Below are 26,753 nucleotides of genomic sequence, written 5' to 3'. Positions count from 1 at the left end.
TTTACTTAGAAAGATACAGCAGAGGAAATACAGCATGTCCACACGATAGCATCAAATACATCTTCAGTAGAAGTTCTTACAGCAGTCCAGGCATTGCTTCCCAGATCCCATTAAGATTATGCTTAACATTTGTACAGAAGAGCAAATGGCCAAGATAGATATAATTCCTGAAGAAGAAAAACAAGGAGGAATGTCTGGCACAACCAGCTATAAAGACGTTTTAGAAGTCTGTAGATTTGAAGACAGTATAGGATGGGGGTAAGGACAGAGAGAATACAGAATACAGAGTCCAGAAACTAACTTGGACATATATAGAAACTTGATTTTTAACACAATGGATATTGAAAACCAGTGGGGAAAAGAAAATATTCACTAAGGACTCTGAAACAATTGGTCACCTATATAGAAGAAGGAAAACTGCATAAAATTGACTGTATAAAAACAATTCCAGGTAGATGAAAGATTTAAAGCTAAACCTGCATTTATAGAAGATTAATATATTTAGGATCTATATGACCTTGGGGTAGGAAAAGACTTAAACAATATAAAAAGCACAAATCATAAAGGCAACAGAAACATTTGATTATATTAAAATTACAGATTAATTTTCTCAAGAGACGAAACCAGTGAAAACTCAAGCTATAAACTGAGCCTCTATCTGCAACATAGAAAATGAAAAGGAGTCAGTATCCAGTCATACCACAGTTATACCACATGAATAACTACAACAAATAATTATTTAAATTAATAACTTAAAGATGGTCATTGAATATGAATAGGTATTTCACAGAAGAGGAAACAGAAATGGCCAATAAACATGAATAGATGTTCAACCTCATTAGTTATCAGGGATATGCAAATTAAATCCCCAATGAGATAGCATTTCATAACCACCAGATTGTCAACAATTTTAAAAAGTCAGTCTCAAGTGCTGTCAAGGATGTGACACAATAGAATGCTCATCTGCTCTTGGCTGGAGTGTAAATTGATACCTCAACTTAGGGAATTACTTTGGCATTCATTTATTTATTCAATATATATTAGTTGACTATTTACTATGCATCTGGTACTACTGTGGAGCTTCAGCATGAACAAAACAGATAAAAACGACCATTTTAAGTTGAACATGCAAATCCCTAATAACCTAAATTCTACGTCCTGGAGAGGACACACCTTACAGAAGATAATATATAAGCTAGAGAAATCTGTATATGTGTATATACGTGAATGCTCAAAACACTACTGCTTCTAGTCAAACTGAGAGAGAAAGATGATAACCAAAATGTGTACCATCAGTTGAATGGATAAACAAATTGAAGTATGCAATATAAAAGAATATAAAACAACACTGAAACTGAATGAACTACAGTTACATATCAAAACAATATGAACTTCAAAAACTATGTTAGTGGAAGATTATGTAACAACAGATAAAAACTAAGCATATTCTGAAGACATATACATATTTAGTGGTAAACTATAAAGAAAAGCAAGGTAATAATTAACACACAACTCCAGAAAAGAATTACCTCTGGGCAGTAAGAAAACAGTAGGGGGATTCTGAGATAGGGTTTTATTTTTGAAGTAGGTGATAGGTATACGGGAGTTTATTTTTTCAAAACTACATCTATCTTACTTCACTCTCTATGACAGACTCTAGGTCCAGCCAACATACCACAGGGAGATCAGCTTGGTGCTCTGTGACCACCTAGAGGGGTGGGTAGGGAGGGTGGGAGAGAGATGCAAGAGGGAGGAGATATGGGGATATATGTATACATATAGCTAATTCACTTGTTATACAGCAGGAACTAAAATAACATTGTAAAGCAATTATACTCCAATAAAGATATTTAAAAAAAAACTACATCTATGTTTTTTTACATATATTTTGAAAATATTTAATATTTTACAATTATAAATACTCTATGTCCTTAATTTATTAATTAAGCTAAGTTTCTTTGCTTGGTTGTCAATTTGGACCAAAACAATAAAGTAGTAAAATCAAGGACTCAACAAATGTCACTGCTTATACATCACATAAAAAATAATATACCGTTAGTATAATCTTGTTGCAGGGAAAATTAAAAATGCAATTTAAAGTTAGCAGAAAAATGAATAAAGGATATACAATAATGTGGTTATCAGGAGCAAATTCTACAGTACTGTATAAATTTTTTGAAGGTTCAAATGAATTGGCACTCAAAAATATTTATATATGTAGATTATTTCATTGACATACCTACCACAGAGAATCACTCTATAATTTGCCCCATTAAGAAATAAGCCTTGAAAACAGTTAACAAACATGTAAGAAAATAATTTGTAAGAGTTTATAGACTAGAAAGTCATTCATATAAATTGATTCAGCATACTGTTTATAATATTAGAAATCATATTTAGTGAACATTATTCAAACATATTTCAGTTTAAGACTAGCAGATGAGGCTAATGTAATGCTTTTCATAATAGAAATACTGAAGAGGAGGCTCATTTTTAAAGACCAATAATTATTTTGACTCTTTAAGCCAAATTCTAATAAATAAATAACTCCTCTTTACACTGTAGCTGGGAAGTTTGGGAGGAAGGGAAGGTATCTATCATCCTTGACATATAGAACAGTGCTTGTGCATATAAATGAATAATTTTTACAGAAAATTCTTAACATAAGATTTTCATAATCTAAACCATTTATACACTTACTATAAAATAAGCTTATTTAATGGTCAATGTATATTTTAAAAATGAATTCTAAATTTATGTCATTATTGGTAGGCATATACACATATAATTTGAGGAAATTTTCAAAATACATGTAAACAAATGAGCATCACAATGAATTAATATCACTACTGTATATAGGAAACTATGCAACATTAATTAAATTTATAGAATGAATATTTAATTTTACCTATCAGATCACGACTACACAGACATTTTTTAAAACTTCGGTATAGTAAGAGAAAAGGCTTCTGTGATTAAAGGTTCAGTGCTTACTGTTCAATCAAATAATCTAATTTCTAAACACCTAAGTATTTAGAAATGTCAAGTGAAATTAGAGTTGTCGATTTTCAGTGAAAAGGTTAGTCATAAATGAAAGATTGCTTTAACTACATTTCCCTAGAACATACTTTATAGAGTCCATAACAAAAATTCAATTACCTTAAAATTACCCACTACATATGTGAATGTGTGTGTGTATGTATACGTATGTATATGTATGTAAGTATATATATTTTTCCATTTTCCTTTGAGATAGACATACATAAGAAGATGATTTTAGACCTTTTTTTTTTTCCTGGATGCTATAAATTAAGGTGTTGGATTTTTACACAATGTATTTTTGGTATGTACTCATAATGTTCTCTATTTCTCTAGCTCTGTCAGTTTCACACTGCTCTACGGTGTGAAATTGACAAGAAATGGTGCAAAAGTGACAACTGGGAGCACAGAAATTTCACAAGAAATTACTATGCACATTGTTTGAAAAAGGCTAAAAAAAATTTGATAGCAATGACTAGGTTCCAATTTGATGAGATGTTTCAGACAAAGAACCCTGGATTCTCCTAAATGTATAAGCCTTTATCTATGTATAAATGTTTGAAAAATGAAAGGATAATCTAGGCTACAGCATACTACCTATAGGAAAAGATGTATAGTGTTCTTAAAATGAAATCTTATAGCCATAATGTCTGCTTATCTCCCTTGAATTAAGTTGTAGTTCCCACTGTTGCATTCTCGTGGATAAGGTTGTGGTCATTTCAAACCCTCTCTCCACTGCAACCTTTTCAACTTCCTTTACAACAAATATGAAATAACAGTTAAAAAAAGAAATGGTATTGAAGGTCACCTTAGGGTATTCTATGTCTTTTCCTCCATTAAAATCTTTTGTCTATTCATTGCCCTAATAAGTTAGTTACCATTATTTGGGTTCTCAGAGGTAGGACACTACTTCATGCCTCTTTTCATCTTCTTAAAACACGCCTTACACTACTCCATATCTTTTCTGTGTTTCCTTCTATCCCCACCTTCCCCATTCAAGGTACTGTTTTAATAATACAGTTAGACAAGCCTGGAATCACATTCCCAACACTTCCACTTACTAGCTGTGTGATTTAAGGGCAGTTACTCTTTGGTGCTCTGTGGCTCACTAGAATACGGGAGTGTTAGTACTTATATTGCAGCACTTTTTTAAACACTAGATGTAATTTTACATATAAAGCACTCAGCATAGTCATAGCGGTTGGCACATGGTAAGACCTCAATAAATTTTGGTGGTAGTGGGTTAGTACTTTTTTTTTTTTTTTTTTTTTTTTTGCAGTACGCGGGCTTCTCACTGCTGTGGCCTCTCCCGTTGCAGAGCACAGGCTCCGGACGCACAGGCTCAGTGGCCATGGCTCACGGGTCCAGCCGCTCTGTGGCACGTGGGATCTTCCCGGACCGGGGCACGAACCTGTGTCCCCTGCATTGGCAGGCGGACTCTCAACCACTGCGCCACCAGGGAAGCCCGGGTTAGTACTTTTATTATGTCACACTTTACTGCTCCTATTCTAGACTTGCTATATCATTTCACGATGGCAGAGTCCAATATCAATAACACAAAAGTAGCCAGACAATTATGGGCTATTTCTGTTCGCTTAGTAAGTGACTTGCAATTATGATGAGAAGGAAGAACAAATAATATTAATAATACTAATTTGTGCTTTACAAACATCTTTCATAGACATCATCTTATGTAATATGTATAATATCTCTGTAAGTTTTGTAAAGCAGATACCATTTTTATTACTTTAGGATGAAAAAATTAGACCACAGAGAGACTGAATAAGTCAACTTGACACTGACTGGACATTGAGCCAATTAATGCAAAATGAGGACCAGAACCCACATCACTTCAGCCCAAGTACCCCACAATGTGTGATTTAAATGAGCATGCCATTCTGTCTTGAAATATTAATCCTCTGGTGGCCATAGAGTTTCATGTCTGTGTTTCAAGGAACACCCAGACTATAGTGATCAGTTCAAATGAAATGAACAAATACTCAACATTAAAAATAGATCACAGCGGCCTTGCAAGATGGTGAGTGCAAAAGAAAAATAATTTATCACAGAATCCTTTAATTTCTACTTTATTTTTATAAATTCAAAATCTATTAAAATAGATCCTAACTTGAATTATCCTACTTAATATATTCATCACTTTTATACTTCCAAAAAGTAACACTCCAAACAATGTAAAATACAAGTGATTTATTTTCTGGTCCACAGAACTTTCAAGGAGAGTTGTATTAGCAAAGCAATATTAGGATCCTACAGAGTGAACCATCTTATAATGAAACTCTTGGGAAAGGTCCTATATAATTAGGAAAATAATATCTGAAAATATACGATTGCTACAGTTATAAATGATTACTTCTGGCCTTTTAAGGATTAACCATACTCACCATCCAAAAATATTTATTATCCACCTAAGTAGACTATCATTATATAGTCTTTCTGCACACATTTTTTATTTTTATAAATTTAGAATTACATGCAAAACAAGGATAAATTGGGAATTATATGATTAAAAATATAACCAGTGAACATGTCCCAATAAAAATTGTTTTGAATAACCACCATGGAAAGATATCATGTCACACCTAAATTTACATATTTAAGCCATATGGAGCACATCAGAGCTACCATAAAGTGACTGAAAAGATTTATTTTGAACATTGAGGAAAGCTTACTTGTGAGCAGATGCTTAGTCTAGCTTAGAGGCAGCAGGTTTTCACTGGATGACTGATCACATCACTGGGGCATTTTTTGTGAAGTCTATAAAAGGATATTTAGTAGTAAAATGCCTGCATATTGATGATGACAAACAATATAGGCACTTCAAGATATTTCTGAAAGGCTTCACAATCACAATAAATGCCATGGATCTTAAAACAAAGGCAGTTCATCCCCTTTACTCAGAGAGCAAATGCTCTTTTGTCATGTTTAACTCTTTCAGACAAAAATCAATGAGAAATCTGCCTGAACAAAATGCACGTGATTAAACTCTTGAAGCATAGTTCCCTCGCTAATAATCTCTCATTTAATCCTTCATGTTCTTAGAGCAGCTAATTCTGGAGAAACTCAAAACACATCACACATTTTCTTCTCTTTTTTTTAAACTACGAATGCAGTCAATCTTCAGAAACCTATGTGAAGGGTAAAAAAGCAGCTATGAAATGAAGTCACGTGAAAAATATCCCTAGACTTTTCCAGCTTAAGTTGTTAAAGGGTTCTAAAAATGTAGCCTGAATCTCTCATTTTGGAGAGGAGGACTTTGGAGCACAGAGGGTTATGTGACTTACTCAAGGTCTCATAGTCAAATGGTGGCAGCCTCAAGATGAATCCGGAAAACTCAACGCTCATCTGGTTTTCTTTCCACCACCTGATGACCTCTTTCATATGGAAGGGAGCAGTCAGTGTGAAAGAGCCACATTTGTGAATGTCTTTTAAGACCAAAAATTTATCTTTCTTATAGTTAATCATTTTTTGGCCCAAAACAAAATAGCATTATTATATGTGTAAATATTTTTAAAAATAACTTTTGTTTTAAGTCTACCATTATCTGGTCTCAATATGTTGCACTTTCTTCCCCCCAAAATGATGTCATCAGACATCCTTATTACTGGTTAGCAAATTGCAAAAGATGACATCTGTAAACTCAGTTAGGAAGACTTTGGGACAGAAAAGAAATCAACGCTAACAATGCATGAGTGATAGAAATCAGCTGAGACGTACTCTTCAAAAACCGTCATGTCATTTTATGTATTTATAATTTTAAAGCCCACTTATGAATTCTTGATAAAAGATCAAGTTAGAAAACTATTGAAAATTATTAAACCAAGGGCAGCACAAATAGTTTTTAAATTTTTCTTAAATCTAACACTTAATGTCTTCTAAAAATATTCAAGTAGTTAATACTTTAAAGTATCAGAGAATAGCTAAATTCTAAAAATATAGTGGAGTTAAAACATGACTTCAAAAAAAATTTTAGTTCATATAATATATATACACTGGAGTCAAAACAGGATTCAAGAAAACTAATGAGAATATTTTTCTCTACAAAAAAAAAGGAGGGGGGATTAACTTTCTTTTTAGTTCAAGTTTGCTGAAAATCCCAAAAGGAAACATTTAATTTTCTAGGACATGCTGAAAGACACAGGTAAAAAGACAACACAGCTAGAACTGAATTAATCAAGCAAACATCACTGACAATCGACAGAACTTTCCTGGTGATTAAAGGCAGTCTGACACAGCTGGAGGGGGACCCAATCTAGTTGGAGATTCCATGGGAAAATAATCTTAAGAGTGCAAAATGGTCTTAAAAAATGAAATATGTAAACAGTTGTCAACCTTTCAGCGTTTTTCAAGAATATAGGGACAAAATCTGAATAAAAACCAAGAGGATAAGCCTTGCATTTTCAAGTTAAGAAATATCTTATTAACTAGTACAGCTCCTTACCCAACTTCATTCTTGTTTTCCAAGTTGCATTGTGCTTATATGAAAACTCGTTTTCACCAATTTCCCAAATATTCCAAGGGTCACATAACTATTGGCAATCAGGAAGGCAGGTGATTGAATAGTGAAGTGTTCCAAGGCTAAGACTGCTTCAATTGTTAATTCTAAATTGTTAAATCTAACTATATCTGGATTCTTGTTCCATCTATTTAACAGTTGCACTGGGAAAATTCTGTTTGGCCACACCCTTAATGAGAGTGACCACACATCCCAATATGAGGCAACCCAAGTTTATGCCTAGGTCCTGGCTTAATCATTAATAACTCTTAAAAGTGTTCCATTTTGATGATGTATCACAAAACCGTCACCTATAAAGAACTTTAAACAGCCTCTTCCCTTACTCGCCTAGTCCCCAAGAGGACTTTCTTCCATGCAATTTAATGCTGGAAAAGGAGTTAAAAACTGATCTCACCATAATAGAAACATTTCAGTATACACCTTGACTTTTGGGGCCCTACTTTCCTGTCCCTTTTCTTTACTTTCTATTACTAGTTTAACTTTTGCTTCTTCCTGTGGAAATTGTGCATTATTCTTCTGACATTCTCCTCCCCCCCACTCCACCCCCTCAGTGCTTAGCTGACTTACAAGCATAGATCTAATTTAAAATATTAAATCTAATACAAAAATGCTTCAAAGTTGCTAATTAACTTACAAATCCACAGTTCATTTGTCAATTGGGTACAGCTCCTATACCGATAAGAGAATTTAGAACATTTATGCTTAATAAATACTATTGAATAAACGTCTGAATGAATAAATGAATGGTTAGGAAAGTAACTTATAGACAGGATGTTTGGTGTGAAGTAATAGAAACAATCTTATGCTACAAAGAGAAAGAGACAGGATGGTAACAAGATAAAAGAAAAGCAACATAAATTCAAATGTGTAATAAGTTTGAAAGAATCCCTGCCACACCATGGTTTTCCACAATGACCAACATGTCCTAAGGCATCAATATTTATAACTCAGTCTACTGGAACATTTTTTCTTTTTACTGTAAAAATGTAACTCAGACTTCATCATGGAAATCATTATTTAAAATAAATTAAGTTTTTAGAAATACACATTTAGGAAACCAAAATACATCCATTTCTTCAAGAAAACATGCATACGTTGGCTTTCAAGCTGTAATGTTCAGACCTGGCTAATACTGTTCCCGTTTTGCACAAAAGAGGTAGCCAACTAGACAACAGGAAAGCCATGGTATTAGTCTCACTAGGCCCGTGCTCTAATTGGCTGAACTAACTGGACACAATTCCTGTTGCCCTATGCTAATATTCTATAAATATTCATCTTTCTCTTTCTCATAAAAATTACAGCAGAAATAGAGCATGGAAAGATGCCTTACAAACTTTCCACACTAGACAGTTTTTAATAAGTTTAAAGAAGTGTCCAAGAATCAGCATAGGAACGATAATACTGAAAATACAAACGCTGAACATTTTTACGAGGAGAGAAAATAAGAGAGAGAGAGAGAGAGAGAGAGAGAGAGAGATCTTAATCCAAATAAGTTTCTTTCCTCAGTAGGCATTATCTCTTTGTGTAAATATTAGTGCCTAATGGTGGTCTGCTCTGGACGGTAGGGTGGCTGTGAAGAGCTGTCAGGAAGCAGCGTTTTGGCAAAGCAGGCAAACTAGCTGTAGAGGGCCAGGTGTGCAAGGCTCTGGGAGACTTCCCCAGTCCCAGTTGCACCTTTGAATCAGTTGGGGAGCTTTTAAATAGTACGAATCCCCAGGCTCTGCCCTGATTAATTAAATCAGAATCATTGGCATGGGGGTGTTTTTAAAAGCTCTTCAGTTTGTTTTTCTAAAGCTTTAAGAATCACTCGTTAATGGGGTTTGTGGTCTACTGTGCAGGTAATGGGGAGTCTTTAAAGAGCTACCACAAATGAGTTGACTGTGAAGGGGACTGTTAAGGGTTTCTGATTTGGCATCAGGCAGGCACAGGTTCAAACCCTGACCCTGACTCTTATTAACTAGGTGGGAATGTTAAATTAATATTCAAATTCAGCATTAAACCCCTAAAAGCAAGGGAACTCATAATAAACTGCCCATCATTTTATCATGACTTTGTATTCAACCCCAAAGGTAAGATCACCCAGAGTTATGAGTTTCTCAAACAGAGAACCAAATGTATGACATTAAAAAACCAACCCATTACACAACAGGGTGAGCTCAGTGCAGCATTGAATACTGTCATGTTTGTGGATTTAAGGCATGCCTTACTATTATTTTAAAGTGGTCTTGGTCTCTCTTCCATTCCTTTTAATATGGTAGTGTGCCTTGCCTTGGGGTATTTTGGAAGTTTTCATTTCACAAACCTGAAATCCCCTAAGGCCCTGGTGTTGTATATGAACACTCAGGAGGTAGATGAGTGGAAGGATCTTACGGGAGGGACACTCAGGTGGTTGTGTTCGAGCTTGAATACTTGAGAAGTGTATTCCTAGCAAGTTCTGGAAGGAAAAACACAATGTCAGTCAGCCAAAGGCTGGACACTGGGAATGGTCATAGAGGGTCAATGCAACACCTGCTGATGACTTGACCAAACACCAGCTTTTCACCTTGAACTTGTAGGGAGCAGACACTCAGGAGGACAAAGGGCAACAGACTGGATCATCATCCAGTTACCTGGTGAAATGGCTTCTGCTTTACATCTTTTCCCATCCATTAACTGTGGCTAGAAACCATGAAGTCATCATCTGGCAACCCTAAAAACTTTTACTGTGATAACTTTTGATCACATCATATTCCTTCCGTTTTCTCTCCACTGCTTTCATCTTTTATATGAATAGATCTCTTATTCTCAAAAGTAAACTATGTATATGTTTAAAAATTCAAATGTACGAAAGGGTATAATAGTTTAATCAAAGTCTACTTCAAACCACACAAAAGTAATTCTACTTTGAATTCAGTCCTCAGTCCCCCTATGAAATCATTTACCTCATCTTTCTCTCTTTTTCCTCTTCCACTCCTACTCCTCCTTTCCTCCCTCCCTCCCTCCCCCCCTCTCTCCCCCCACTCTCCATATGTATATATATGTACACACACATATAAACACACACAGATGTCTTTTACACAAACATATTGTTTGTTTTACTTATGTTTGTACATTATTCCATATCAATTCTTATAGATGTACTGTATTTTATTTAATTTTTAAAAATTGAAGTATAGTTGATTTACAATGTTATGCTAATTTCTGCGGTATAGCGAAGTGACTTAGTTATACACATATACACATTATTATTTTTTTAAAGATTTATTTATTATTTATTTATTTATTTTTGGCTGCGTCGGGTCTTAGTTGCGGCACTCGGGATCTTCGTTGAGGCATGCAGGATCTTTCGCTGCGGCGTGCAGGCTCTTCATTGGGGTGCGCAGCCTTCTCTCTAGTTGTGGCATGTGGGTTTCCTCTCTATAGCTGTGGCGCGCAGGCTCCAGGTTGAGTGGGCTCTCTAGTTGAGGTGTGCGAGCTTAGTTGCCTTGCAGCATGTGGGATCTTAGTTCCCTGATCAGGGATTGAACCTGTGTCCCCTGCATCGCAAGGGGGATTCCTTACCACTGGACCACCAGGGAAGCCCCAATACATTCTTTTTTTTACATTCTTTTCCATTATGTTTTATCCCAGGAGATTGATATAGTTCCCTATGCTATACAGTAGGTAGATGTACTTTATTTTAAATCACTGCATAATATCTGCTAAGGTTCGAATGTTTGTGTGCTCCCAAAATTCATATGTTGAAATCCTAATGCCCAATGTGATGGTAGTAGAAGGTGGGGCCTTTGGGAGGTGCTTAGGTCATGAGGGTAGAGCCCTCGTGAATGGGATTCATGTTCTTATAAAAGAGACCCCATAGAGATCTCACCCTTTCGCCATATGAGGACACAACGAGAAGGCTCGGATCTGGAAGAGGGCCCTCACCCGACCTTGTTGGCACCCTGTTCTCAGATTTCCCAACTCTAAAATGGTGAGAAATAGATTTCTGTTCTTTATAAGCTAGCCAGTCTCTACAGTACCCAGGCTAAGACAATATCACACAACATGGATGAACCATAATTATTATCACCTAGTGCTGGGTATTTTTTTCTATATTTTCTTATTACAAATAATGTTTCAATAAAATCCTGCATGCATTTGTATATAGATACATGCAAGAAAACATATTGCTCTATGTATCTTTGTATGCGTATGCAAGCATATATGTTGACCAGATCTGGGGTAGTGGAACTACTAGGTCAAAAGATATGTATATTTCAAGTTTTGGTAATTATTGCCCCATTGCCCTGCAAATACACGAACCAATTTACACCTCATCCACCACTGTGTGAGAGTGTTCCCCTGCCCTCACACTTGATAACTCATTGTGATATTATAAAGTTTGACCTTGCCCATCTGAGAGGTAAGGAAAAGGGTATCTCATGGTAATTTTAATTAAAGAATGAATATTTTTATGAGCAGCAATATCAAGTAATTTATAGAGTTCTTCACAAGAATTCACAGATCCTGTGTTCAAGTGTCCTATCCTTTGTCAATGTTTAAAGTATATTATTTACTATGTGCCAAGTGTTGCATTGACAGTCACATACTTAAGCAAATTAGGACACAGTTCCTACCCTCAAGGCAATCTAGTAGAGGAGAAAGATATTAAAATGATAATTAATATGCACCGTGATAAGTACAATAATAGAATATGCATACGGTTTGGATGTAGACATGCTTAACTCTAGGTAAAGAGCTTTTTCCTGAAATGTATCAATACCTTATTTAATTTATTTTTACATTTTATAAACATATTCAAATGGGATAAGAAAAGTAAACAGAATACCTCGGTCAGCAAGAAGCATAATTGTGGCAATTACAGCTAATAATTAAAGGTTCTGATTAGTTGAAAAATTATTTTAACTGGCTCATCTATGCTTATAATCTATTGAAAGAAGAATATGTAGAATAATTTATAAAACTCTCTGTTTTGTTTGATACTTGTTTTGAAGACTTACAACTTCACCTAAAATATAATTCACAGCACATCTTTTCTCTCTCCACTTTGCAGATACTGTTTAGCTCTTCTGAAATCACAGCACAAACTTTAGTCTCCTACCCTTCCTCCTCCCCCAACTCACTGAACCATTAAATGTTTAACATATGGTGATTCCTATTAACTGTTGGGTTGTTATACCATGTTAAAGCAGCTTGCCCTTTAGTATGAGGTGTGTTAAGGATAGTTAATTATAGCACACAGAAAGCCCTTTAAGTACTCAGATCCTATAAAATGTGATAATAATGTTAACATCATTGACTGGTAAGGCTACTTCTTTAGCTTTTAATTATCATTCGAACCTTTAGAAGCTGTCTTCCAACCAACAGGAAAGCTTTAAAACTTTATCCTTGGACTAAATTCAACTCACTGATCACATTCCCTTAATTTCCAAACTTCACTGCATTGGTTGTAGTCAACTGGTGAGTCCTCACTAAAAGGTAAACATCCAAGCTGGGCTGCGCACAGAACTAGGCAGAAGAAGCTGGTGTGATGTACAGAAGCTGTGGAGTGAAGAGTTCAAAGGTCTAAGTTTGACTTTCAGTTCTGTTCTCTTTAGCAAGTCACTTACCCTTTTGTTGATGCTGATTTATTATCAGTACAATAAGCAAATACTACTTTCGCTATCTAACTCTCAGGGTTATAGTAAGGATCAAATGAAATAATAGATGGAAATGGATGAAGAGTTACAAGCAGTAAAGTTCTCCCATCCCTTATCACAATCTCCCTTCCTTTCCCTCCCAGACCCAATTCTTTTTTTTTTTTTTACGTCTTTATTGGAGTATAATTACTTTACAATGGTGTGTTAGTTTCTGCTTTATAACAAAGTGAATCAGTTATACATATACATATGTTCCCATATCTCTTCCCTCTTGTGTCTCCCTCCCTCCCACCCTCCCTATCCCACCCCTCTAGGTGGTCACAAAGCACCGAGCTGATCTCCCTGTGCTATGTGGCTGCTTCCCACTAGCTATCTATTTTACGTTTGGTAGTGTACATATGTCCATGCCACTCTCTCGCTTTGTCACAGCTTACCCTTCCCCCTCCCCATATCCTCAAGTCCATTCTTTAGTAGGTCTGTGTCTTTATTCCTGTTTTACCCCTAGGTTCTTCATGACATTTGTTTTTCCTAAATTCCATATATGTGTGTTAGCATACGGTATTTGTCTTTCTCTTTCTGACTTACTTCACTCTGTATGACAGACTCTAGGTCCATCCACCTCATTACAAATAGCTCAATTTCGTTTCTTTTTATGGCTGAGTAATATTCCATTGTATATATGTGCCACATCTTCTTTATTCATTCATCCGATGATGGACACTTAGGTTGTTTCCATCTCCGGGCTATTGTAAATAGAGCTGCAATGAACATTTTGGTACATGACTCTTTTCGAATTATGGTTTTCTCAGGGTATATGCCCAATAGTGGGATTGCTGGGTCATATGGTAGTTCTATTTGTAGTTTCTTAAGGAACCTCCATACTGTTCTCCATAGTAGCTGTACCAATTCACATTCCCACCAGCAGTGCAAGAGTGTTCCCTTTTCTCCACATCCTCTCCAGCATTTATTGTTTCTAGATTTTTTGATGATGGCCATTCTGACTGGTGTGAGATGATATCTTATTGTAGTTTTGATTTGCATTTCTTTAATGATTAATGATGTTGAGCATTCTTTCATGTGTTTGTTGGCAGTCTGTATATCTTCTTTGGAGAAATGTCTATTTAGGTCTTCTGCCCATTTTTGGATTGGGTTGTTTGTTTTTTTGTTATTGAGCTGCATGAGCTGCTTATAAATTTTGGAGATTAATCCTTTGTCAGTTGCTTCATTTGCAAATATTTTCTGCCATTCTGAGGGTTGTCTTTTGGTCTTGTTCATGGTTTCCTTTGCTGTGCAAAAGCTTTGAAGTTTCATTAGGTCCCATTTGTTTATTTTTGTATTTATTTCCATTTCTCTAGGAGGTGGGTCAAAAAGGATCTTGCTGTGATTTATGTCACAGAGTATTCTGCCTATGTTTTCCTCCAAGAGTTTGATAGTTTCAGACCCAGTTCTTTATGTGGCCTCCACCTACCCAAAGCCTTCCATGCTGTGTCATTCCATTTGGGTCTCCTCTGCTCCAGCCCCATGTCTTCCACCAATACTTACCTGCTTTAGGTTTTATCTCTCAGACCCTAATTTTTACTAGAAGACAGCTATAATAGAAGAACAATTTGTAAATAATAATGGGCTACATTTATTGAGTAGCTACCACATGCCAAACCATAAAGTCATCACTAGCAACCTTTAAGCTTTTCCTGTGATAACTTCTGATTATACCATATTCCTCCTATTTTTCCTCAACTTGCCATGCAGATAACTTTATATACATTATTCTCACTCAATCTTTACAACAAATCTATGCAGTGGAGTCTATTATTATTCTTGTTTTACAGACGAGGAAACGGAGACTTCTAAGGTGAAACAATTTGCCTGTGGTCATGCAACTAAGTTGTGATGGAGCTAGGCTTTGAACCTCACAGGAACTCCTCCCATAACCACTGTGCTCTTCTGCTTCTGCTAGATGCAGAACTAATGTAATGAACAAATGGTCACTTATATCACCTTATTAATTTAACATGCTCATTGAATTATACAGTCTGAAGTTGGAAGATCATCTACGTTAACCATCCATGCCATCCTTATCCTCATTTATCACACACCTAAGTCACATTCTGCCTTTTGCTTCAATACCACCAATGAAGGACGTACACTACGTCCCCAAAAGGAATCCCTTCATATTCAGACAGCTCTACTGGGAAGTTCAAGTGAAAATCCTCCTTCCTGAAAAGCCATTCACTCATCTTAATTTTACCTGAAAGCTTTATTAAAAAACTATAATTCAAATGTTCTAATATAATAAATCCTCTAATGATCTCTTCTCCTTGATAAAGTATTCAGTGCACCTTGGCCATGGTGATCACTCTCAAGTGAAAGCACCTAAGCTCTCTGCATTTCTCCAACTCCAGACATGCTCTGACAGTTGAACAAACTTCATTGTTACAGATATTATAGTTCTTCTAATCCCACCTAAGATACCATTTAAGATTGTGGGGGATAAATCATATCATGGTTTTGACCCATACATGAGTTTACATTTCCTATATCTTTTCTCGCTCCCTCTTCCATGTACTGTAGTTGAAATTGACCATGTTGGAGTTTGTCCATCTTTTTAAAACAATGGTTCTAACTGGGGCAGCATATTTGAATCACCTTGGGAGCTTTAAAAATATTGATTTCTGGGTTGCATTCAGAGATTCTGATTTATTTGGTATAGGACGTGGCCTTGGTATCAAGATTTATAATTGTATTATTTTCCTATGTATTTATTATCTCAGCTTTATATCATCTATAAATTTAAAGACCAGGTCATCAATGTTTTCACCAAGTCATTGCAGAGTCCTGGAGCTTCACTTTAGGTTAATATTGGCCAGGTACACTTGGGTATAGGCATTCAACCAGTTACAAATCCACTAAAGTACACTGTCACTCAGTCAACAGTTTTCTCTGTTGTTCACAAAATAATATCAAAAAAGATTCTGTTAAATGTCCTACAGAAAGCTAACCTAGGGCAGTGGTTAAAAGCATGGATTCTGGAGCCCAATTGCCTGGATTCAAATCCCAGCTGAGTTACCTGCATGGCTTTGGGCAGGTTACCTAACCTCTCCATACTTCAGTTTCCTTACTTGTAAACAGGTATAATAGTACTTACTTATAGGGTTGTTATACGGATTAAATGAGTATATACATATAAAGGTTCTGAAGCAAGAAACGAGTGTTAGAAATCATTTCCAAGCCATCCATATTTTTTCCTTAAAGCATGATTCATAACCCATTAAAGGATTTCTAACTACTGTGTACACAGAGTGACATCCACTGCTTGTTCCCCTTAATCTACATAAAAATTTTTGTGTACCTAAAGTATACAAAATCTAAAAGCTCCAGTTAAGCAATAGTTAACTAACTTATTATGAATGCAGTATTACCCATTATACAATAATAAAAATACATAAAATGTAGACAAATACCAGAAAAATTAGTCCCTGTAGATTCATTTCTGACTTTGCTTCCTCCTGAATATTTTGAAATTGATCAAAATTCAGGCTCCTCTTTCCAGTACCCGCACCCCCGCCACAAAAAAAAATACTTGAGTAAATAAATACCAACTTGACTTCCTGGAAGAAACAGAAGGTTTCCAGATATAAAGCCATTTCCTCTATCATATTCTAAAAAATCAACAGTACCAAAGAATGAATCAGAGAAAAAAAATAGAACTAGAATTACCATAGATCTCCAAGTGAAATTCACATACCAATTTTGAAATGTCAGCAAAAACATGTTCAGCTAAATGCCCCAGTGGTGTTGCAGACTCCCTGGATGGAATAAGACAGAAGTCTCCTCACTCTGACAGAATAGGCATTCCCTGCAGGAGGCATCTATTTATTACTCAATTGCCATTTGTGAAGAAAACATAGCTATTGAATAATATCACCTTTTAGGAAATTAAGAGAATTGGAGTCTGTCAAACTACTAGCAACTTTTACTCACCCACCAGTGCCTTTTCTAAAAATTTGAGAACAATTTCAAAGAAAAAAATGTTTTTTGAAGATATTTAGTGAAGAGAGTTAGATTATGGATTCACATTGGTATTTTGCCATAACAAACAGACCACGCAGACAGATAGGACTGATATAAGTAGGAGGACATTGGAGCTGATATGGAGACTAGAGTGATATTTAAGGTAAGGAGGAATCAGAATCTTTTCCCAAAGAGTACAATTTAGATACCAGAAATAGGCCACCAATATTATTTGAAACAATTAGAAGTAATGCATAATACAGTAACATTTATGACTAGGCAAAAGTAGAAAACAGATTGATGATGGGAAGCAAAAAAAAAATATCTTTTGAGATCCAAAATAATCAGATTGAAATAGAGGTATACCATTAATACACATGAAAAAATTGGAAGTAAATTATCATTTGTCCTAGGACAACAGACGTTGAGAAATTAACTAGATCATGGGGGCAAGGGAGTTACAATTTAACTGAAAGAAGATATGATTTACTAAACAGTTCTTTATTGGGCTAGCAGAGTTAACCCATTTCTAAAACTTGGGTTAATTGCTCTCACACTCAACTGATCCATTTGGGCTCAAAATAGATTTCCTGGTCTGACATGTCACGTGACTGACAGAGGGAGAACTGAGGTGGCATTTTAGACTGGGTACAAAAAGGGCATCTTGAAGAAATTACTCCAAATATTACCTCTACCCTGCTGACTAATCATCTGCAAGGCAGCCTAACACAAAATTCTATTACAGTATATGTGACTCAGTTCTACATGTTTTCTCTCATTTTGAGAATCAGATTATATACTGATGTCTAGTCACTCCTGTTGGGGATATTTACAAAAACAGTGGTGGGGGGAGGGAGATATTAAGAAGTCAAAAGAGAGAAGAAAGGTAATGGAGAAGGCTAAGTGAGTGAAGAGAATTTTACAAGACAACCTTAGGTGAGATGAAGGAAGATGAGCCTTTATTCTCCTGTGTAAGAGTGACATTCAGAGCCAAGACAGAGTAACTCTAGGCTGGGAACAGGGTTTTTGATAAATAGCTTAGCATCTGTACAATGGGCATTATGTTAATATATTATAAAGTTTTAATAAGAATTCAATAAAAACCTGTCTATAAATATTTTGATACTTTATGAGGCATATAGTAGGTCCACAATAAATGTAATCTCCATTCTGTTTTACTCAGCTGTGTTACACTGAATAATCCAAGCGTCCTTCTAAGTCAAGTTTGCAAGTTACTCTGCCTTCCTGAGAAACCTAGGAAATGGCAGTCAAAAGATATGAGTCCTAAAATCAAAAGGGTAATGAATATTGAATAAAATCTAGATGGAGGGGGGAGGCGGCATTGAGGGAGGGACTTCTCATTATACATCTTAACTACAACAAACAAAATTAATTTATAAGCATCTCAAACCTACTGAGGGAGAAAAATCCTGAAAATGTTCTAGTTGGCAAGGGGCTATAACAATTGGAAATTAATTGTTCAATTCTCATGATTTATTTAAAATGTTACTGACAGCTATTATTTAATGTGCTGCCTTTATTATTTTATCTCAGTAATTACATGGACGTTCTCATATCCTTACTCATGATTTCTGCTCTATCAATCCTACTTTTTATACCACTTTAAGTTTCTCAAGTGGAAACATCCTTATCATAGGAGTTTCCTGGCATAAACTCGAACAGTAGAAATCGACTGCTTTTACAGAAAAGTGAAGCCTCCATTTTAGCCTTGGTAGACCTGATTTTCTAGGTAATAATTAGAGACTCAATTTCTTATATAGAAACTAGGTAGGGTTCACATATTAAATACAGGACACTAACTCAAATTTGAATTTCAGCTAAACAATGAATAATTTTTAGCACAAGAATGTCCCAAATATTTAATGGGACATACTTATATTAAAAAGTATTCATCACCACATCAACATACCTCAAAATAAACAACAGAGTATATAGATAGTCCAAACTAATTACTGAATGTATACAATGGGAAAGCTCAGTGAACTTGGAGAGTACTTTGATTTTTGTAATCATGTTTCTCAACTAAAGCAGGCTTACTATATCTGCTATATTTCATAACTAATCATTTTTAAAATCTGCTGAAGGAAACTATAGATTGCTATCTCTTGATATAAAAGTGAACAGATGCAGGTACATCACTGAGATTCATGAGAATCTCACATCCTCATGAAAACTTTCTAAATCCTACTTCTTGTGAAAGAGAAATTGCTACTAAGACTTCAGGCAGATATGCTAAATTATCCTTCACTTCCTCTAGTGAATTTTCCATGATCTATTTAATATGACAAGTTTCACTATTCTAAGAGAATTCTGACATTCTAAAACTTTTTTAAAGTTTTCATTTACTAAACACATTATATCATCAGGAATTTCAAAGAGAAAAAATCTCAATGCCCTTCTAACTTTCTAATTCTCAACTCACAAACCCAATTTGTTTCATGGGCTTTAAGGAAGTAAGAAATATGAGATACTTATTTGTAAGTCAAAATCTAAAATGAAATACCCCTAACCATCTGATGATGACTTGTGACATGACATTCCCAAAGGGACAGAAGAAAAATAAGTTGTTTAAAATTATGCTTCATCTAAAAACAGAAAATCTTCTAATTATAATGGCACATAATATATCCCTGCATTTCAATAAACAACATTTTATCTTGAATCCTTAATCATGTGAAATTGCTTAACCTAGGCAACGATCCAAGGAATAACAAGAAAAAAAATCATGAAATTTAAGATTTCAGAAGTGTTTTCAGTTCCACTGTCAAAGCCATATGAAAGAAAAAGTATAATAGCACCATTTCAACGTGCTCCCTAATCCACATGTATAGATTTATTTCCGCCATGCAAAGAATAAACATAAGAATAAATATTTCATTAAATGTCTTGGGAGTTAATTTTGATCACCTCTACTTCAAAATGCATTATGACTGGCTGAACTTTCAACAAGGGTTATTTTCTGATGGAAAGAAAAGGCTAAGTAAAACATTCTCACCACATTTGCATATACATTTCATCTATTATCACTGTGGAAACAAAAACTATTTTTAATATTTCTATAATTTTAGCATTTGAGAGCTTTTACTTTTCAAGATGAGGCAGTTGTATGAAAGAAGACATTTAAAAAAATTTTTAATGTATCTTCAGACTATTTAATTTTATTCCTTAACTAAACTTCCTCATAGTACATATATGTACAATGAAGTATGGGTGCTTTATATCAACTACACAATATATAAAAGCCTTACACTCTCTCCCACCGTGCCCTAGGATGTATTAACAAACAAGCAGATAAGTCTAATGATGAATTACACAATATGGTCAGCACTAATAGAGTGGTTTTCTACAAATGCATTGCAAAAAGATGAACAAATACTTTACATTTCGGAACACAGTTATTTTGATGTCACATGTCAAGTAAGATCCAAAGTGGTAAATGTTAGCAACTTTAAATCTGTTGGTCCTGGATCAAACAGCATAAAGGAACTTTAGAGAAACGACAGTGTATTCAGGAAGGTAGACTGGGTTGAAGCTAAGAGTCTCTTCTTGAGGGTCTAATTAGGTCCTCCCCCTCCCTCTGCTTTTTAAAAATTTATCTCATAGAGACACCTTAGCAGAAGCTATCAGCTTTGACAGAACACCGAAATCATGGTAGTGAAGCATAAATTGACCATTGCCATAAAAAGAGCTGCTAAATGAGAAACCATGTGCTTAGTATAAAACTAATTTCATGCTTTCAAAAGCACACAGTGGCTTCTAGCAAGATAGTGGCCCTGGGACTTGCTGAGACAGATTGGCGAACACAAATGGTTTGCTCCTGATGCGTCTGCTTAGCCAAGCTTTACACGTACTGGCAGTAAGCGGGGTTCTCGAATCTTCTGTCAAACAAATACACACTTATCTATAACTTTAGAGCTAAAAGCTATAAAACAGCTGCCTCAAATAAATTTAGCAGGAAAACACATATACACACATACGCACACACACACTGCACACACATATATATACATACCCTATGTGCCACGCTAGCTTCCAATCAAATAAAAATAGACTTCCCTGCAGACCTAACATAACAAACAGGCACTTAATAAGCATACTGTTATCGAATACATCATAACTCTCACAGTCCTTTCTTCTTTAGAAACAGCTTCTCATCACGTAGGAATTAGAGTTTAGAAGAGCCTAAGCAAGAGGACTCCATCTACTTGGAAGCTAACTTTGAGTCTGCCCTTATCAGGCTGGCTTTCAAATACTCTATGCTTATAAAGCCACATCAGACCTGTCTGGGCATGATGATCTAGTCGTTTAACTCCCCAGATGAGTGTCAGTATTTTATTTACATTTAAATGATAAAATCTACTACATTTAAAACGTCACGTCTAATTAAAACATGCCGTATGAAGAAATGCTTCTAATTTTATCCTCCTCTCATTTAGGATACCATCTCTGGAAATCAATTACTGTAGGCTGTCCAGTGCATGACAGGTCATAACTTTTAATTATTAATAATGTCAAGCTTAACAAGGTGTCAACTCCAGTATGTAATCTATTTCACTTACTTTCTTACTTATCTCATAAACATCAGTTGTTTCCTGCTATATATTTTTCGCATCAGAGATTCTACAAAGTACATTTAGTTCATAGCCTTTTTTGTATACCTGAAGCACATACTAACACTGCTAACTGCCTACTTTTAGTAATGATAGCAAATAACATAATATCACTGACTTGTTCTGAATGTTTAAAATGCAAAGGAAGTCACCTACTGGTAAGATGTCCTCGGCAAACAGCTAGCACAGAATGAAAAGAATGCTATTACATCCATTTAAGCAGTTACTTGCCCCCAAAGTTAAAGAATCATATATTTTGCTATTCACTGTTGCCCCTACAGATCTGTCAGTACAACGTGATAAACACAATTGATAACTCCACAGGATTCAACACAGCATTCGAAAGAATCTGCTCCTGACACCCCAGATCCCGGCGCCCAAGTTTTAGAATAAAAATGCTCACCTCTGCTAGGAAGTCCACTCCACATCCTGGCAGGGCTTTCACCGGCTTCAAAAGCAACCAAGTTGGATAAACAAAACTTCCAGGATGTGACCAGTGTAATGCACGGGGCTACGGAGACTTGGCTCCAGCCCTGATTATCTGTGTGACAGTACCACGCTATGTCAGTGCAGCTCCAAACCTTCCCAGATGCTGGCTTGTTGCACTGCTCATTGAAAATCCTTTACACGCTGGCAACATTTTAGGGAAGGACAAGCACACTCTGAGTCATTTGTAAAGAAAGCAGAGCAATTTCAATTCTATATCTCCATGCGTGCTGAAACCAGAAGCACTGTCAACCTACATGTCTGAGGTGGATTTATGCCGAGAAACAGGCAACCTAAGCCTTCATTATCAATGCATGAAATCAGCCACTGTGATCAAATTCAAGCAAACCACAAAAAGGATATGATTATGAAAGGCTCCACAGATTTAGCACCAAACCTTGTGGAATGAAGAATCGCCTATTGAAATTGTGTAAATGTTAAAAATAGCTCTGGCTTTTCAACAATGAGCAGAATACAGAGAAGAAATCAGTAGTCTATGTTATAAGGACCTATCAAAAAAGCTACAAAAACCAAAATAGCTATAGGTCCCTGGGACTTTTCTATAGACAAATGAAATCACTAGAGGCTATTACAATTGTAACCAAAAAATTCCATATATTTGACACAGATGTCCATTAAAGAGCAAGTTAAATATCTGTTAACCCATGAGTGCCTGTCCCTAAATTAAAATAATAATGATAGTAAAAATGTGCAGGGTTATGCTAGCACCAGGGCAAAATACTATCAATTTTACTCTAAGGTGAATTCTTAAACAATAAAAATTTAAATGTATTTATTTTGTGTAACAAAAAAATAGACGGACAACGTAGAGAATATTTTTAACCACACAGTCTTTCACTGCTTATTATTTTTTAAAAAATCTACAGCTCAATAAATCCATACACCCCTACCCCAGCCACACCCAAATTTATACCTTTACCTTTCACCATCCTTCCTCTTTTATACTAAAATATAAGATGCATGAGCCAGTTGAGATGTCTTAAAAAGGCACAAGGTAGCTAAATCCCAGAAAGTAACAGCAATGATTTGAGATCACAAAATATAGAGCTTCGACATGTGCATGAAAAGTGCAAAGCAACAGGGACATAAAACATTTCTCAAAAAATCACAAAAATAACTCGGAGAAATTCCTAGTAGGCAGCATTGACAAAGCACATATTTAAGGTTCTACTCAGATTTTTTTAAATGGGTTTTAGGTTCTCATTGAGACTCTAAAGGCAGAGTTAATCAGGATCCAAAAAATACAATCCCTGACTTGAGGATCTTCTATAAATGACTGTGTACAGTTTTAGTAATACTAGTAGCTCTTAGGTGTAGATACATTTAGTAGTATCTACAATCTAAAACATCTGTGTAAAAATAAGAACTATGCCACAACACATTTACATAACACAGCATTTTGGAGCAACATTAAACATGGCACTCCTGTGGGTATTCTCCTGATGTCCCTCAGTGTGGAACCGACGCCTTACAGGACACTAGTTGGATTCCCTTCCTTGAAGACAGTTATAGACATATATGAGTGGAGATGCACACAAGCGTGTGTGTGTGGGGGGGGTGTATGCACATACACCCATGTCATAGGAGAATGTACTAAACCTTCATGGTTACTTTTGCTGCCTGAATTCCATTCATTTAGTGCCTCAGGAAGCTCCTAGGACAACAATTTGAATGGATTATGAGAGATGGCATTGGGTATCACTAATTCAGAAATTGCTCCATGTCTTCTCTCTTTTTCTGTACTTTTCTTTTCTGAGAAAATAGTCTGTGAGAGATTGTGTGCCTAAAACTCTTATTATTATTATACATGCAGCTTCCTAGTAATAAGATAAAACTTTAAAATGAAACTATAATATTTGATTATAGGTCCTTAATCCCTTATCTAAAACCCCTAGTGCCAGATGCATTTCAGAATTCACATGCTTTCAGATTTTAGAAAGATAATACTCTGCGTATACTGTGAATTACATAATGCCTCAGGTAAAGTCTAGGGCAAAAGTCTATAATCAGACATATTAATAGTTCTGCAGCAAAATATGTGCATATTCAGACTAGATAGGATAAAGACTATTATTAACATCACACACATCAGTTCAGGTCAGGTTTTGCCATCAATATAAATTACAAAACCTTCTGATTTTCAGAGCTTCTTGGATTTTGGAAATTACAGGTAAGAGATTATAGACCTGCAGAAATGTTTACCTAAACTGTTGTAAGGTTATGGATTGGAAAATAATACCTTACTTTGGCAAGTGTTCTCTGGCTTGGCAAGAGATCTGGAGATGAGCATTGCTTTAATAGGATAGGCAAAAAAACCACAAGAAGGTGCTATTAAAACTGAGACATAAAGTACAGCAGAGATGCAGCTATAATGCAAGATGACAAAACTAGGGCGTGGCAATGGAAGGTAAGAAGAAGGCATCCAGAATTATTGTGTCAAGAAATAACAAAACATAATGATGAAAATATCAACCACTCACTGATTACCTACTTTATATCCAGTAATGTGAAAGGCACTTGACATAAATATTTCTTTTAGCAACCTACTTTATAATTTTCAAAAGGATATTTTAAAAGAAAAATGTGTTTTCAGAATGAGGCATAAAACATTGGGTTATCTCACCCTCTTCTCATTGTATCCCAAAGCAAAACATCCACAATGGTTTTTAAACATCACATGTGAGAATGTCAGAAACAAAGGAAAAAAAATAAGCTTCACCTTTTGAAGTAAAGGTCCATATTTTATTTTTATATACTATATGGTGTATGAGTTCTTTAAAATCACTTATAGAAAAAGAAAGTAATACGATTTACCATCAATATTCAAACTGAATAACATTAAAACCCATTTTAAAAATATCTTCTTAAGACACGTGACTATTATGTTGTATTTACCTGGAGTTTTCCTACATTTCCCTAACAAATACTTTTGTATATGAAGTACATTGAAGAGCATTAACACGGCAAAGTATTGATATTGGACTTAAGACTTCAGACCTACAGAATATTCACATCTTCTAAGAGATCTTCTCAAAAAATAAAAATAAAAAATAAAAAGTTGTAGTTACGTAGGAAGGATAAGTCTAGAGATCTAACATACAGTATGATGACTAGAGTTAATAATACTGTACTGAATACAACTGACCCTTGAACAATGCCAGGGTTAGGGGTGCTGACCTTCCGCACAGTGGAAAATCCAAATATAAGTTATAGTCGGTCCTCCTTATCTGCAGCTCATCTATATCCGAGGCTCCTCATATTCGCAGTTCCTCTGTATCCGCAGACTCAACCAACAACAGATTGTCTAGTACTGTAGTATTTACTATTGAAAAGAACCCGCATGTAAGTGGACCTATGTTGTTCGAGGGTCAAATGTACGAGAAATTTGCTAAGAAAGTAGATTTCAATCACCACACACAAAAGAAGTGATTATATGAGGAGACAGATATGTTAATTAGCTTGACTGGAGTAATCATTTCACTAAGTAAATGTATATCCAATCATCATGTTGAACACCTTAAATATATACAACTTTCATTAAAGAAATTTAAAAACTGTAGGTATCCTTCCCCCAAATAAGAGCATTTCTTGAGTGCCTTTTGGGACCCAGACTTGCAGTGGGGAAGAGTCTTAGGGGTGTTTGTGAGAACAATGGTCTTCCTATTCACTGTACAAAGTAGAAAGGAATACGTGGCTCTAATGTTAGTACGTAGCATATGATCACAAAGTCATGTACCATGTGAAGAAGGAAAGTGCATTTATTCATTTGACAGTACAACATAATTTGGTGACCTCTTTCTTTAGCAACCAAAATAGTGTCCTGGTGGTTTGATGAAATTCTTGCAACTTCTAAAAGTAACTGATTATCTAGAGTCACTAACTCCCCAGGAATAAAATTAACATCTCTTTATACTTCTACATCATGTCCACATAAGAAAAGATAAACTTCCAGAATCTGCAGGCCAAGATCTCTGAGTTGCAAGGAAGGCTCACCAGAGGCAGCTTCTTGAAATGAAGTGGGCCAACGTGATGCAAATGCCATCATACTCACCCCCTAAAAAAATACAATAACCAGACCATCCAGTTCCTCCAAACTCTTCATGTAATCAGGAGAAAAGCAAACACGTTTTGCAGCCTGCCTAAGAACCAGATCCAGAAAAACCGTAAGTGCTAAGGATGAACACCAATCCCGTGGTCAGTTGTAACACTGTACAAGGATGCCTAACTTGGAACAATGCCCAACAACCTCCTTGGCTGGGATGCTGCCGAGTATGAAAGTAGAACTCCTGTATGAAGAAAGATGGTCAGTCAGTGACAACACACGCATCCCACAGTGAGAATCTGAACTCAGTAATGTTAAGTTTCTGTTGAGCCAGCTACTGAAAGCCTTTCTCCCTTAGATAAGCTTAAAAT

General features: G+C 35.6%; 1 protein-coding gene across 1 annotated transcript in view; it reads right to left on the bottom strand.

Annotated features, from left to right (window-relative positions):
- Positions 1 to 26,753, bottom strand: part of ZNF385B (zinc finger protein 385B) — a 317,392-nt gene that overhangs the window by 277,067 nt on the left and 13,572 nt on the right. The window contains exon 3 of the mRNA XM_081241867.1: positions 22,237 to 22,374. Coding sequence (XP_081097993.1) covers positions 22,237 to 22,374 — 138 coding nt within the window. The remainder of the gene's footprint in view (positions 1 to 22,236; positions 22,375 to 26,753) is intronic.

Source organism: Mesoplodon bidens (assembly GCF_964165515.1).
Source record: "Mesoplodon bidens genome assembly, chromosome: 8".
Classification (NCBI taxonomy): Eukaryota; Metazoa; Chordata; class Mammalia; order Artiodactyla; family Ziphiidae; genus Mesoplodon; species Mesoplodon bidens.
The sequence above is the reverse complement of the archived record's forward strand: the minus strand, read 5'-3'. Positions and strand labels throughout refer to the sequence as shown.